This window comes from Stegodyphus dumicola, chromosome 3, assembly GCF_044657685.1.
Source record: "Stegodyphus dumicola isolate Sdum_Otavi_A_Nest chromosome 3, ASM4465768v1".
Classification (NCBI taxonomy): Eukaryota; Metazoa; Arthropoda; class Arachnida; order Araneae; family Eresidae; genus Stegodyphus; species Stegodyphus dumicola.
In genome coordinates, this window is record NC_140770.1 from 117,588,034 (window position 1) to 117,601,301 (window position 13,268).

At 29.8% G+C, this 13,268-nt stretch overlaps 1 protein-coding gene across 1 annotated transcript in view; it reads left to right on the top strand.

Annotated features, from left to right (window-relative positions):
* Nucleotides 1–13,268, top strand: part of LOC118194875 (A.superbus venom factor 1-like) — a 325,092-nt gene that overhangs the window by 25,768 nt on the left and 286,056 nt on the right. Inside the window, exon 2 of the mRNA XM_085813226.1 lies at nucleotides 7,409–7,569. Coding sequence (XP_085669352.1) covers nucleotides 7,409–7,569 — 161 coding nt within the window. The remainder of the gene's footprint in view (nucleotides 1–7,408; nucleotides 7,570–13,268) is intronic.

The window sequence follows — 13,268 nt, forward strand, 5'->3', positions numbered from 1 at the left end:
AAACTGCTGAAATAAGTTTTCATATGGTTTTCTTTACAGATGGCAGCAAGATGAACAACAAGGTTGGCCTTGCATTTGTTCTTTTTGAAGGCCATTCCGAGATTTGTTTTCTTAGACACCGTATACGAAATGAATGTACAGTTTTTCAAGCAGAACTTCTGTGCATTTATCTTGCCGTCAAATGGATCCAGGATCATGGGACAACATCCTCAAAGTACCTTATTTGTTCTGATTCTCTTTCTTCTCTTCAACTTTTGAACAGTATTACCAGCTGCGATAAATTAGTTATCGAAAGCCTAGTAACTGTTAGTTCACTTAGAATTAAGAGGTATTGATATCTGCTTTGCTTATGTGCGTGCTCATCATGGTTTCTACGGAAATGAAAGAGCTGATTTCTTAGCTAAAGATGCCTTAAATTTACCCATTGATATCAACATTAGCATTCCAAAGAGTTATTGGAAGTCCTTTCATTATAAAAAGCTTTTAGCTATGTGGAATGAGGAATACATTTCATCTTGTAATGCTGAAGTCACCAAAAAGTTCCTTCCTTCTATTTACCATAGACTGAATTCCGAGTCTTTCCTCTCGTTAAATTTTAAAGTGGCTCAGTTTTTATCTGGTCACGGTAAATTTGCAAGTTATCTGTTTCGCTTTAATCTACGATCAAACAATTTATGTGAATGTTCAAAAAGAGTTCCTCAGGATGTGGAACATTTGATTTTCTCGTCCCCTACATTTGATGGCCCTAGATTATGCTTACAGAACGATTTGAAAATGTTCGGAGTGACTTGGCCAGTGAACTTATCTGTTTTCGTGAAGTCCAGACTGCTGTTCTCTGCTTTTGTTCGCTTTATTTAGGCATGTAATTTTTAATGTTTATTTATACATGTAACCTTTAATGTTCTAGTTAACTTACTTCTGTAAGCCCCGTGTTGTACATATGTGGTGCACGGGGAGTCTGTATGTTCTCAAAGAAAAAAAAAAAAAAAAATAGTCAAGCTGTCTGAACTAGACTGTAAAATTTAATAGAGCGTAAAAAATTATTCCATATCAAAGTGTGTTAAAGTGTGGTAGAAATATTTTTCGTTAATTAAAGCAATCATGTAAATGTTTGCAGAAATTAATAGTTAAATTTAAAAAAAAGCTTAGCATGAAATCTATTATAACAACATTACTATGCGTTTGGATCACTGACGTATAAATTGTAAATAAATTTAAATTATTATGCTAAGAAGTTTTTCTAAAATTTATATAGAAGAAAAGAATTAGATAAACAGTACTGCAAATTAATATAATCAATCAGGCCTCTCAATAAATAAAAGCTTATTTTTTTTTAACCAAAAACTAAAAATTAGAATGCAAAAGTTTGTGTAATATACTTGGAAATATCTGAACATATAATTAGTTAGAAACATACAATTAAATTAATAACAAGCTAATTAACAGTAACATTAAGCTTAATTTCATTCAATCTAAAACAAGCAATCGATCAGGAACTCCGCCTAACTGAAGTTTTAATGCTATTTTACGTAGATTTGCGTATAAAATAAAAGTTGAACTTCTGAAACAAGTGAATAATGTACTGATAGTCAACAGGAATTAAAATACAGTGGTTAAAAATATAACTACTTGTCAGAAGGTATGCAAAGTTGCCATGGCTAGAGAAATTGAATGATTATAGAAAACTCATAAAGTTAAGCGCTACAGTGTGAAAAGAAAATTCTGGTATAAACATGTTAAGAAAATTAGATGGAGAAATAATCCTTAATTTATTAAACTCTATGCTTTTGGAAAAATGTTACATATAATTTGCACCGAGGTATCAATCACCGAAACTAAGTTAATTTCTTTCCTTATTTTTTCTTATTAGAGGGATTTGTAAAAAGATATGCTAAGGTAAAGGTGAAAATTTTTGCAATATTTTTAAAGAATAAATTAAAAAAGTATTTTTACTTCATGAACTGAAATTTTTACGCTACATTTTTATACAGTAAATAAGTACAAAAAAAGAAAGAGCCGGAGGATCACTGGGACTAGAAACTCGGGTCGAACTACCAATGTTTAGTGACTTTTCCACAAGACCTTTTGAAATAATGCTTAACAATATATTAAAGAAAATAGAAGATACTGCACACGTAAGAACAGAAGTGGGCTGAATTAGAGATTTACATGTTTGGTGAATGAGTTAAACTTACCTGTATGCCATTATGAAAAATATTAGGAATGTAGCATAAAAGCATGAGTGAAGAAGGCAATGGCAATCTAAATCATTGTAATCTAAATGTATATCATTATCAGTATCTGCTATTTCAATACTGCTGAAAAAATTATAAATGAATTATATTATAAATCACATGAACTCGTTGCATTATAAATTACAACAGTTAGAAATATTATTAGCGTGATTTAGAGACCATCTTTGTTAACAAATAATTTCAAGTAATTAATTTTACAAATAATTCAGCCTTAAACTTGGTTGGAAAATAAGTTACGTGCTGAAGATTAAGCTTTGCCCATAATTTGCCAAGGTGTTAGAAACATCTTCTGTTAACTAGAGTTGTAATGCAAGAATTTGTAAAAATTATCATTTAAATATAAACTGGCATAAATACAATACAAAGTATATAAATTCTACATACATAAAAACTTGAGTACAGTGCAACAATATGGAAAAAGGAATGGATTAAAAGGGAACTGAAAATCCCAGAATATGAATATAAGGGAGTTTATTTTTTATTTATTTTTTGTTAATTATGAAAATTCTGCTGACGCTCATAATTATTAATTTATTAATTAAATGTGTATTAGAAATTAAATGTATGCCAAAGTACATCAGGTGGAAAACAGAATAAATATTTAAACGTTTCTAGTATTAAAATATGGAATTTGTAACAAAGTTAAATAACCTTAAAATAACTTCAATGATTAAAAATGGAAAGCTTAATACGGGAATATATTGCAATAATATTAGTGTGAATTTTAGTCCAATTTTTAGTGTGTTAAGAAGTCCAATTTTTAGATTTAATAAAGATAATTTTTATAATTAAATTAGAACTGTTTACCTAAAATGGTAAATTTGAAAGTTAAAACCATTCTGCTATCTATGAAGAATTGTTATATGCACATACACATGGTTGACACAGTTTGGTGCATCCTGTGAAATTTGTTATGGTAATATGGTAGCAAAAAAATTTTTTTGTTATTTTGTATTAAAATTATTAAGGTTTTGACGGCTATGCTAAGTTACACAAAACAAGATAACTACAGTAAGAGCTATGTACCTTAGGTAAAGGATGCCTTTGAGAAGGTATTTCTATGAGAAATTGACTTGTATTCACATAATGCATAAGGAAAAACAGGAAAATCAACTATCCCATTCACCAATATTTGTACCTGGATCAAACATCCAATGTTCAGCTATCTTATCTGCTAGCCTACTGGTACCAGTCAAAATAGACAGTAATGTAATATTATACAAGCTAAGTAGCATTGACTTATACATTACTAAAGAAATAAATACACTTCAGAAAACCTGTTTTAATTATAAGATTATTTTGAAAAACGTTGCTCGTTATATAACTAAAGAATGGATTTTCTTTACACACTGACTGTTAAATTATTATATTTCAAATCAACAGACTGCATTTATACAATAAGACAGGATGAAAAATACAGTAGTCATTGAGGCAATTGTTGAGTTTCTGAAGAAACAATAAAAATTTTCAAATCTATCATAGTATACCCTGTTTAATGTTTAATATAGTATGGAAGGTTTTGTAAAGCATCAGCTATTTAAAAAAAAAAGCATGAAATAGCTGTCAATGAAACCAAATAAAAATCAGAGTTCTATTACACGTTATGCAACAAAATTAATGAATATGAACGTCTATAAACATTTTTTTTCTTTTTTTAACTTGGACCAGATCTGGAAACATCAACCAGATCTTAGGCAATAAAATTAATAAAAATTTATGTTGATAAATACTTAAGAACAAAATGGCCAAACTTTCAACTAGATAACCAAATAAAGTGTTTGCGTTCTAGAGGATTTTATTTACTTCACATACATACATACATTATCTTTACATTTACTTTCATAACTCGTATGATATATAACATACTTTGTAACATACTCTTATCATCGAATGGTTATGATTTTCTATAATAATAAGCAAATTTTTTTAACAGTTTCTACTTCGTGTCTGCAAAGTATTCCTTTAAATTGCAAGGTTTCGCGATATTAATTTTCCTTCTGACAAAGTTTATACACGAATCCAAACATTAAAACCTTCGTAATCGATAAACAACGGCCATTTCATTATCGGTGGAAAAAAGCTGCCTATCGATAGTAAAAGGACAGTTTGGGCCATCCGAAAAAGCGGCGACCTTTTATTGCACTACGATATGAAAGCACACATTGCAAGAAAGAAAGTACAAGAAAATGTTTATAGATTACTTGCAATCAATGCACATAAAATAAATACTAAAAATTTATAGAATAAGCCATGTTTGACATCGATGAGTACAGGGAAGCATAACAAAGCAAATGAAAACAAAAAATAAAGAATTAAATAAATGAAAACAGAAAATAAAGCATTAAATAAATGAAAACAGAAAATAAAGCATTAATATTTACAGGTGCAATTATTACAGGTCAATATTTTATATTTTATTCAATTATGTGCTATTTCTAATTCAATACTCTTTGCTTCATAAGCAAAAAGCAAACATTTTCCGAATACGTATCCCGATCTGCTGCTACGGATAATCCCTTAGTAGGGAAAAAGTATGATGCTGTCAAAGGAAGTACGTCATCGGATGACAACCATAACGTGGTCTACCATAATAAGCTGTTTCTCCCCGTTTTGGTGTTAAGGCTGTTCTCCGAACCTTATCCGTTCTTATTAACAGCTACCTTCAGGACAGAACCTTTTAAGTCAAAATTCACGACTTTGTTGTTGTTGTTGACTAATGCTCACTTGTCTAACGTATAGTCAGCCCAAGCCCACGAAATTCCTCGTGGCAAAGAGCACAAGAAAATTCACGACTCTTATTCCTATTATAGAAACATCTCTGCTGGTGTCCTCCAAGGTGAAATTTTAGCGCTCTATCTCTTCATCATTTATATGAACCTATAATTCCTTGAACTGAAAAGCACAATATGCAGATGACACTGCATTTTCCCCTACATCAATAAATCCTCAACATACTCGCAACAAACTACAAGATGCCATACATCTCATTTAATCCTTGGTTCATTAAATGGAAAATAAACATCAACTCACAAAAAAGTACTCATATCATCTTCAGAAGAACCATTAGAAGATCCATTCATGATCAGTTATATTTGAACGGCCAAATAGTCCCTCGAGAAGATTATGTCAAATATCTGGGAATCACACTCGATAGTAAATTAATTTCAAAATTCATTTGCAAAGCTATGCAAGCTCTGATGAGTATTTATTCCATTCTAAAAACCCACTATTTTAAATATTAGCACCAAATAAATGATCAGACCAATTATACTTTATATATCGCTTATCTGAGCAGCCGCTGCACGTTCAAATGGAGAGAATCTACAAAGGCTTCAGAACAAAGCTATCCGTATTATGCTGGGAGGATCTTGGTTTATATGAAACTCGGTGCTACACAGAGATCTGAAAATTACTACTATTGATCAAAAGATTTTATCATAAATCAAAACGCAAATCTGTGCTTATACAAAACATAGGCACAGGGTCTGACTTAGCCTAACTAGGGCGCGGGGCAAAAACATTTTTGGGGCCCCACTCTAATTCACTTCTTTAGTAATGAACAAGTGAACTTTTTTTTTGGAGATACTAATATTTTTATAATAATAAACTTTGTATTCGATTTTGGGGCCCTTGTGTGATGTGGGGGCCCGAGGCAACCGCCCGTATGCCCCTCCCTTAGTCAGGCTCTGCAAAGGCAACTGCGATTTTCTAATCGATTAGCCTTACAAGAGACTTCGTACTGTTCATTAGAAAGTTCGTTGGTAATATAAATTATTGTATATATTCTATATCACTCAGGGCTAATTTCTAAACGTGCCGGAGTCCTATGAAAGACCATCACGAAAGAGGAACAAGAGTAAATAAACGAAACGACTATTAAATCATAAATAATTAAAATATTAAATAGTTAATGAGTATCAAATTAATTAATAATTATTTAATTGATATTCATAATTAATATTTTAAATTATTAGTTAGCTTGTAATTCACAATTTATTATTATTTATTAAAGATTAAAGTAATTAAATAAAATGTAAAGGGATAAATTAAAATTTAATAAGCGATTTTTTTATATAATTTTATTGCTAAAAATGAAATTTTCTAGGTAAAATTTCTACTAAAATAATTGTTCCGTTACATAAAAAAGTGCCGGTGCGCTCCGACTAGAATTAGAATATATCCCCAAAACTAAGAAGTGTCGGAGCTGGCTTCCAGTGCAATTTAAGCTCTGATATTACTTATTTAAGGCTCCGGTGTGTTCCGATCAGAATTAGAATATATCCCCAAAACTAAGAAGTACCGGAGCCGGTGTCCGATGCAATTTAAGCTCTGATATTACTTATTTAATCAAAAATCTCATTTTTACTCAAGAAGTTACTTTATCTCTACATTGCATTTATTTCATCTTACTACACATAGAGAGCGCCACTTCTTTACATGCTAAATTGTGTCTTTTAACTGTATATTATATTTTACTTAATCCTTCCCAATGGGGATCTACAATTCACACATTTATATAAAGGCATTCAGGGACATATTATGACACAAGTCACATCCTTTACTAGGACGGTACCTCGAACTTAAAAATAACATGATCTGTCCTGACTCTCAGACTAGAAAAGTCAAGCCCTGAAGAAAGGAAAGGCCACTGTTTTTGTTTTTACCTCCATCCTGTTGCGAAATATTAAAAGAGTGATAACGAGTAAGGCGGTAAATTTAAAATCTTGTCTACGGGTATGTAGCTGTAATTATATGTGTCCATCATTATAATTATCTTACTTACCATGAATTTTGAAGATAGTTTATTGACTGAAATTAGAAGTAATTCTGAATTTCTTGAATGATTTGAAGTCATATAAATTTTCTGAACTTTTTTATCTCTCATTGCAGCTAAGTCTTACTCCACTAGCTAAACTATTATATTTGAATGTTAAATGTGGTTGTGCGATTAAATATTGCTTTCTGCAATAAAATAAAATGCCTGTGTTGCTTGTAGAGGATCCTAGCATCATATTCTTTTCAATATTAATATTTCTGACGGAAAAACAAATTTTTCTATATTAAGTTTTTTGGGTTTTCAATGGAGTTTTGAAATAAAAGAAATGACTTTTGGAAATTTAAAAAATTTGATCATTTTTTTGTTGTATATTTAGGCCATTTTACATAATTGCACCAAATTCTTTAAGAGTGGATTCAGATGAAGTAATAGGAATTGCTATAGATGGTGACAGAGGAGCTTTGGTCAATATTTACATCCAAGATCACCCAGGAAAAATAAAAAACATAACACAGAAACAGATAGATGTTAGGCCAGGTAGGGTAAAGTTAAACTATTCTATTAATATGTGCAAGACATATTTCTTTTCTTGTTGTACTGCTAATGAAATAAATAACATATTAAGAGTGCATTGAAGTGAAATTTTAAATGTATGTTTATGTATTAATTATTTAAACTTTATATCTTTATCTCTCACATTCTCTCTTTATTTTATTTTTTTTTTTAAATTTTTTATTTGGTGTTTATATCGTGAGCTATTGTCAAATTTTAAGTTTTTCTGACACTTTTATGAGTGAAATGATCAGCTAAATTTTAGAAAGGCTGTTACTTGTATTTTAAGTATCAAGCACATTTTAAACATCATTTGAGTCCAAAAGAAAGTTAAAATGGAAAAGTACCTAAAAATTTCAATTTTATGAGAGGAAAATAGATAATCAGTTGTTTGTGTTGTTAAATAGTTGTTTACATTGACAAGAACAAATGTTTTAAAACTTTTTAGCGGGATCTGGGAAAAACCTTGAGAGGAAAACGATGAGAGAAAAACCTTTCTGTCAATAATAATGATTTTTAAACAATTATATTCTTGAAAAGTGAAGGATATTTTAAGGACTTCAAAAATATGAGAAGTAAGAAAAATCCTCTTCCCTCTTTTGTAATAAGTACTCTTTTATAAAAAGTACACCAGTATTTGCCTTCAGAAAAAATCAGAAAATGTTTCCAGTAAATTATTGGGTTTAAAATAACATTATTTCATTGTTTATTGCTTCTTATGTATGTTAATCAGACACAAAATAGTTTCACTAAACTTAGAAATGAAGAATACATTAAACTACCAAATGATTTTACTTACTGCTAAATAGAATTAACCCTGTAAGTGACATGACTGCCTTACTTCGATCAGAAGATTTATTAATGCTAGGCACATATATATTTAAAGTATGAAAAGAAAATGAGAAGCATTTAATTGAAAAATCTTGTGCTTAAGCTGCAAGGGATAGAATGAAAAGCAATACTAATTGTCTCATAATATTTATATATATGTATAGTAATTTATTTTGTAGTAGATTATTTAATATATTATTCCCTTTGAAAACAGTACTTAGAATTCTGTAAACTGAATTAAGTCATAAGCATATTTAAAATGGAATTATTAAAATTTCAGAGGTAATTATAAAATGAAATAATTATAAGCAAAAATATAACCAATAGTCTAAGTAATTATCATCATTGACCCGAAATTAGTTGACTTTTCAAGGGGAACAAACTAACTTCTGATGAATTAATAATAATTAATAGAAGCAAAAGTGTTTCATCTTTTTCTTGAGTAAGAATCAAGACAAGAAAAGCTATTTAGGAAAACTGAGTTAAAATTATTCATAGTATTCATTAAAAATCAGTAAGAAATTGGTGTGTCTGCAAATCTTTAAATACAATCTTCAAATCAGAATGTATAATTCTTGATTAAGATCGAGTATAATTTTCTTATTTGAGAAAATTGCCACCTCCCGACACTTTTGCTTTTGATCATATTAAAAGAATGCAAACTTGTTAAAACAATTAAACAAGGAAGAACAAATGTACAAATATTTTCTCATAAGTCTAAAATGATAAAATACAATTTACATAATATACATTAAAGGCCAGAAAATGAATTTAATTAACTTACGTCTTTGCTAGCTCTATAACTGTTAAAATATCCGTTACGGTCTTCTTACTCAGAATGCAATCTGGAATTCAAACAGGGATGGAGATTAGAGGGAAAGAGAGAGAAAGCATAGGTAGGGACGTGTTGGATGCTATTTTTAGAATATGGGGAAAAGAAATGACGTGTGTTATAGCCGAAAATCGTTGAGCAGAAAAGAATTCTGGTAAAATTTAGTATAAAACTAATCAAACAAAAGAAATTAATTAATTTCTGGCTAATTGTCTTATTGAAAAGGAGTAAAAGAGATCTTCACTGCTCAAGAGTTGCTAAGGAGGCTGAGAAATTTGGAATAGGCCCATTTTGTTAGTAACAGCAATAAAAAAAATGTCATAAAAATTATTTTTACATTATATATACAATAACTGCACTAATTACAATATTTACAAATTCCTTTAACTAGTAGTCATCCAACATGTTTCGCCTTTTATTGGTTTAGAAATAAATTAGCTATATATAATATATATATGTAAGATAAAGGCTGTTTTAAAAAATAATTGACAACCTCAAAATTAACATTCTAAATTTGGTGTTCTTCCCCCTAAATTCATCTGTTCTCCGAAATTCGAGATCATTTCAAATTACATAACGCTGCTTGAAAAAGGTAACTGAAACTAATATTGACCATCATAGCTTAGAATACTTTCTGCACTTATATAAATACTGAGTCAATACCTATATAAACACTGAGTCATGAGCACTACGCTTCCCTTTTTTCCTGACTTCTGCCATGCAAACAACTCTGCGCCACTTATTCTTCCCTTCCTGAAATGATGTCTTTACCTGTGCATACAAGAAATTTTCATAATTGCTATGATTAAAGAATGAATTGTCTACAAGGACTTATTTTAGTGTGCCGGCAAATCTGCAAATAAAGATGTTAATTGGTTAAATCTAGTTTGGTATCAACTCCTCGCTGTGCCACTCAGCCATCACGACTGTGCTTTAAAATTATGACATAAGTAAAAAGTCGGTAGGGTATCTACCTGCTGCCGCAACCCCAGTATGTTTCATTGCAAAGTATCAAGTGATTGTGAAAACAATAAATTAAAAAATTATTTAATACTGAATTCTAAAATGCTTTGAATCGTAGGAGTGAGTGTTGTGTTTACTTTTTTTTGCCCATTACACGACGTGAAATGGATAAATCTGCTATCTCAAAAGTTCAAAATCTAAAAGTGTTTTGAATCATGTCATGTGATGAGTGAAATAGGCTTAACGATTCTTGCTCTTTTGGGTACAACTCTAATATACACCCTAATTTCACCAAATGTGGCGATACGTGTTCAGCACTGGCTTTTTGGCGCAATTGCGTGTTCTATGGCAACCCTGTTGACGTTGAAAAATCTTTCGCTGGAGCTCGTTGGTTCGCCTCTGTGTCTGAGAAGATGGGAGGGAAAGATAAAATGGCAGTTCTTGAATTGAAGTTCGGCAAAAGGAAATATGATTGTGGCTATCCTGTTGAAGGGTAGTGGGTATTTGGAAGTGTGGAAAGAGGGTCTGGGAGATTATTTTTAATGGCAGTGCATGATAGAAGTAGGGATTTGTGATTTTATTTATTTGTGAACCATAGTATAAATTTTCTGGATAGTGTGTCTGGCTGTCATGTAAATACGATAGTGATTACGTGGCGGCATGTTAAAGGCGGTATGAAATTTATATTTCTGCTATTCGAAAGCGCATTAATTCATGGTAAGTGCATTTTATTTTATCCTTGTTCTTATTTTGTAGAATGTTATGTTCATTGGTTCTTTAGTATGAATTTCTGTCATTATTGTTGTTTTTTTAAATTGTTTGAAATTTATTTTAGTTTATTTTGTTGTTTAGTGTCTAGACTGTACAATTTGTAGATGTCTTTTTAAGTTGAAACAGAACGCTGTGTACATGGTATTATTTGAAATTTATTGTTGTTATGTTATTTTATTAAAGCGAGGAGTGCGTAGATCGTAGATTCCTTCCTTGCCTAAATTGTGCAATTCGTAGAATTTTTTTTAAAGTTTAAACAGGATGCTGTGTACATGGTATTCTTTGAAATTTATTGTTGTTATGTTAATTTATTAAAGCGAGGTGTGCGTAGTTTGTAGATTCGTTCGTTGCCTACATTGTGCAATTCGTAGATGTTTTTTTAAGTTAAAACGTACTAATTCAGAAGTCAAACAACAAAAATCAGCGTTAATTTACAAAATTAGATGATGGTTCGGTAAAACCATCGAAACTAGTCCTGTGAAAATTTTGTAAATTAACGCTGATTTTTGTTGTTTGACTTCTGAATTAGTATTTATTCGGCGTGTTATTGTGTCTTAAGTTAAAACATGTCGCTGTGTACATGGATTCATGTCAAATATTTTTGATTAGAAACTTTACGTTTTTGCTATCTAAATTTTTTGTTTTTGTTTCGGATTTTTAGCTAAATTGTGTGTTCAAAACGTAGTTTTTGCATGTGCGAAAACCGCATTTTTGGAGACAATTTAGGCTAAAAGTTCAAAATGTAGACAAAAAATTTAGATAGTAATATGGCAGCGTATTTGGCGAGAAATTTGGTGACTTGAGGGTGCATATCAGAGTAGTTCCCTCGTTTGCAATATTCTTAATATTTTCATTGCATAAAAAGAAAGTTAAACATCCAGAGTGCTAATTCAACAACCCCTATCAGTGTAATATGAAATACAAAGTAATCTTTTGTGCTTTATTTGGCAAATTCTTCAGAAATTTCAGTGCTTTTTTCATTCAAAGGATGGAATATTATCAAAAGTTATCAAATGTGGTACTGAAGTGGTATTAAGTTCCAATGTTTTAATTGAAGAAATTATGTTTTAAAATGGCTTTGCATTTATAAGACTTTGTTTTATGATTTATTGATGGTAATATTTTAAATCATTTTAAGATGAAAGATAATAATTTAAAAATTTTACGATTTATTTAAAATGTAGTTTTGCATTTCTGAATAGGAAAAAAACAATTATTGAATTTGATAAAAAATTAGTTAAAGAACTTGACAGTTTTACTTATGAAGGTTCCTAATAGTAGGAGTAATATTTTTGTACTATTGTTTAAATTTCTTTAAATTTATATTTTTGAATTTTTGCTATATTTTAAGAATGAAATTATTGTTTGAAAATTTTAAATTGTAGGTATTTCTTTAATATTTTCTAGATAAACGTTAAAAGCTCTAACCTTATGAAAAACGTTTTTTTTTTAATCTAAGTATTTTTATTTTTTCATATAACAGAGTGTGTTTTTAATTTTTATAAGGGATAAACGTTAAAAGCTCTAACCTTATAAAAAACGTTTTTTTTTTAATCTCAGTATTTTTATTTTTTCATATAATAGAGTGTGTTTTTAATTTTTATAAGGGAATGGTAGCAGTTCGAAAAAGGTCCAGTCACCTCTGTCCAAGGAATGGAGGCATTTTCTACAGTAACTGCCAATTTGGCAAATCTTTTGGCCACTGGTGAAGAATAAACACCAGTTGGCTCAATTAGATAAGCCAATATAATAGATATATTAGTATTTAGAAAAAGTTCTGGGGTCTTTAGATTTAGTAAAGGATAAGTAGATTTTAAATGTCTTAATAATAGAGAAAAGTTTGAGATTTGTTGTATTTATGAATGATGTATACAAAATTTTTATATTTTAAAACATCTTCCCTAAAATATAATTATGGAGATTTTTAGAAATAAAATCAGGCAATTTTAATTCAAAAAACAAAAAGAGAGCAACATTTTTTTCTTTTTCTTTCTCATTGTAGGGTAAATTTAATTATATTTTTGCAAAATTTACAAGATTATAACTTGATTATACAAGTTATTTGTCTTCAATTTCAGTCTTAATTTTGTATAATGTTGTATTAATATTAACTAATATGAAAGATTTTTGAAAGAAAACAAAAAACTTTGAAAATTATACTATGTCAAAAACCAATTACCTTTTCTAAGGAATGGAGGTTTTTCAATATATTGTACTTAAGCACTCCCAACACACATCAGCAAGATTGTACTCTGATTTTATTGGAGAGAACTTGCCAAATTAATTG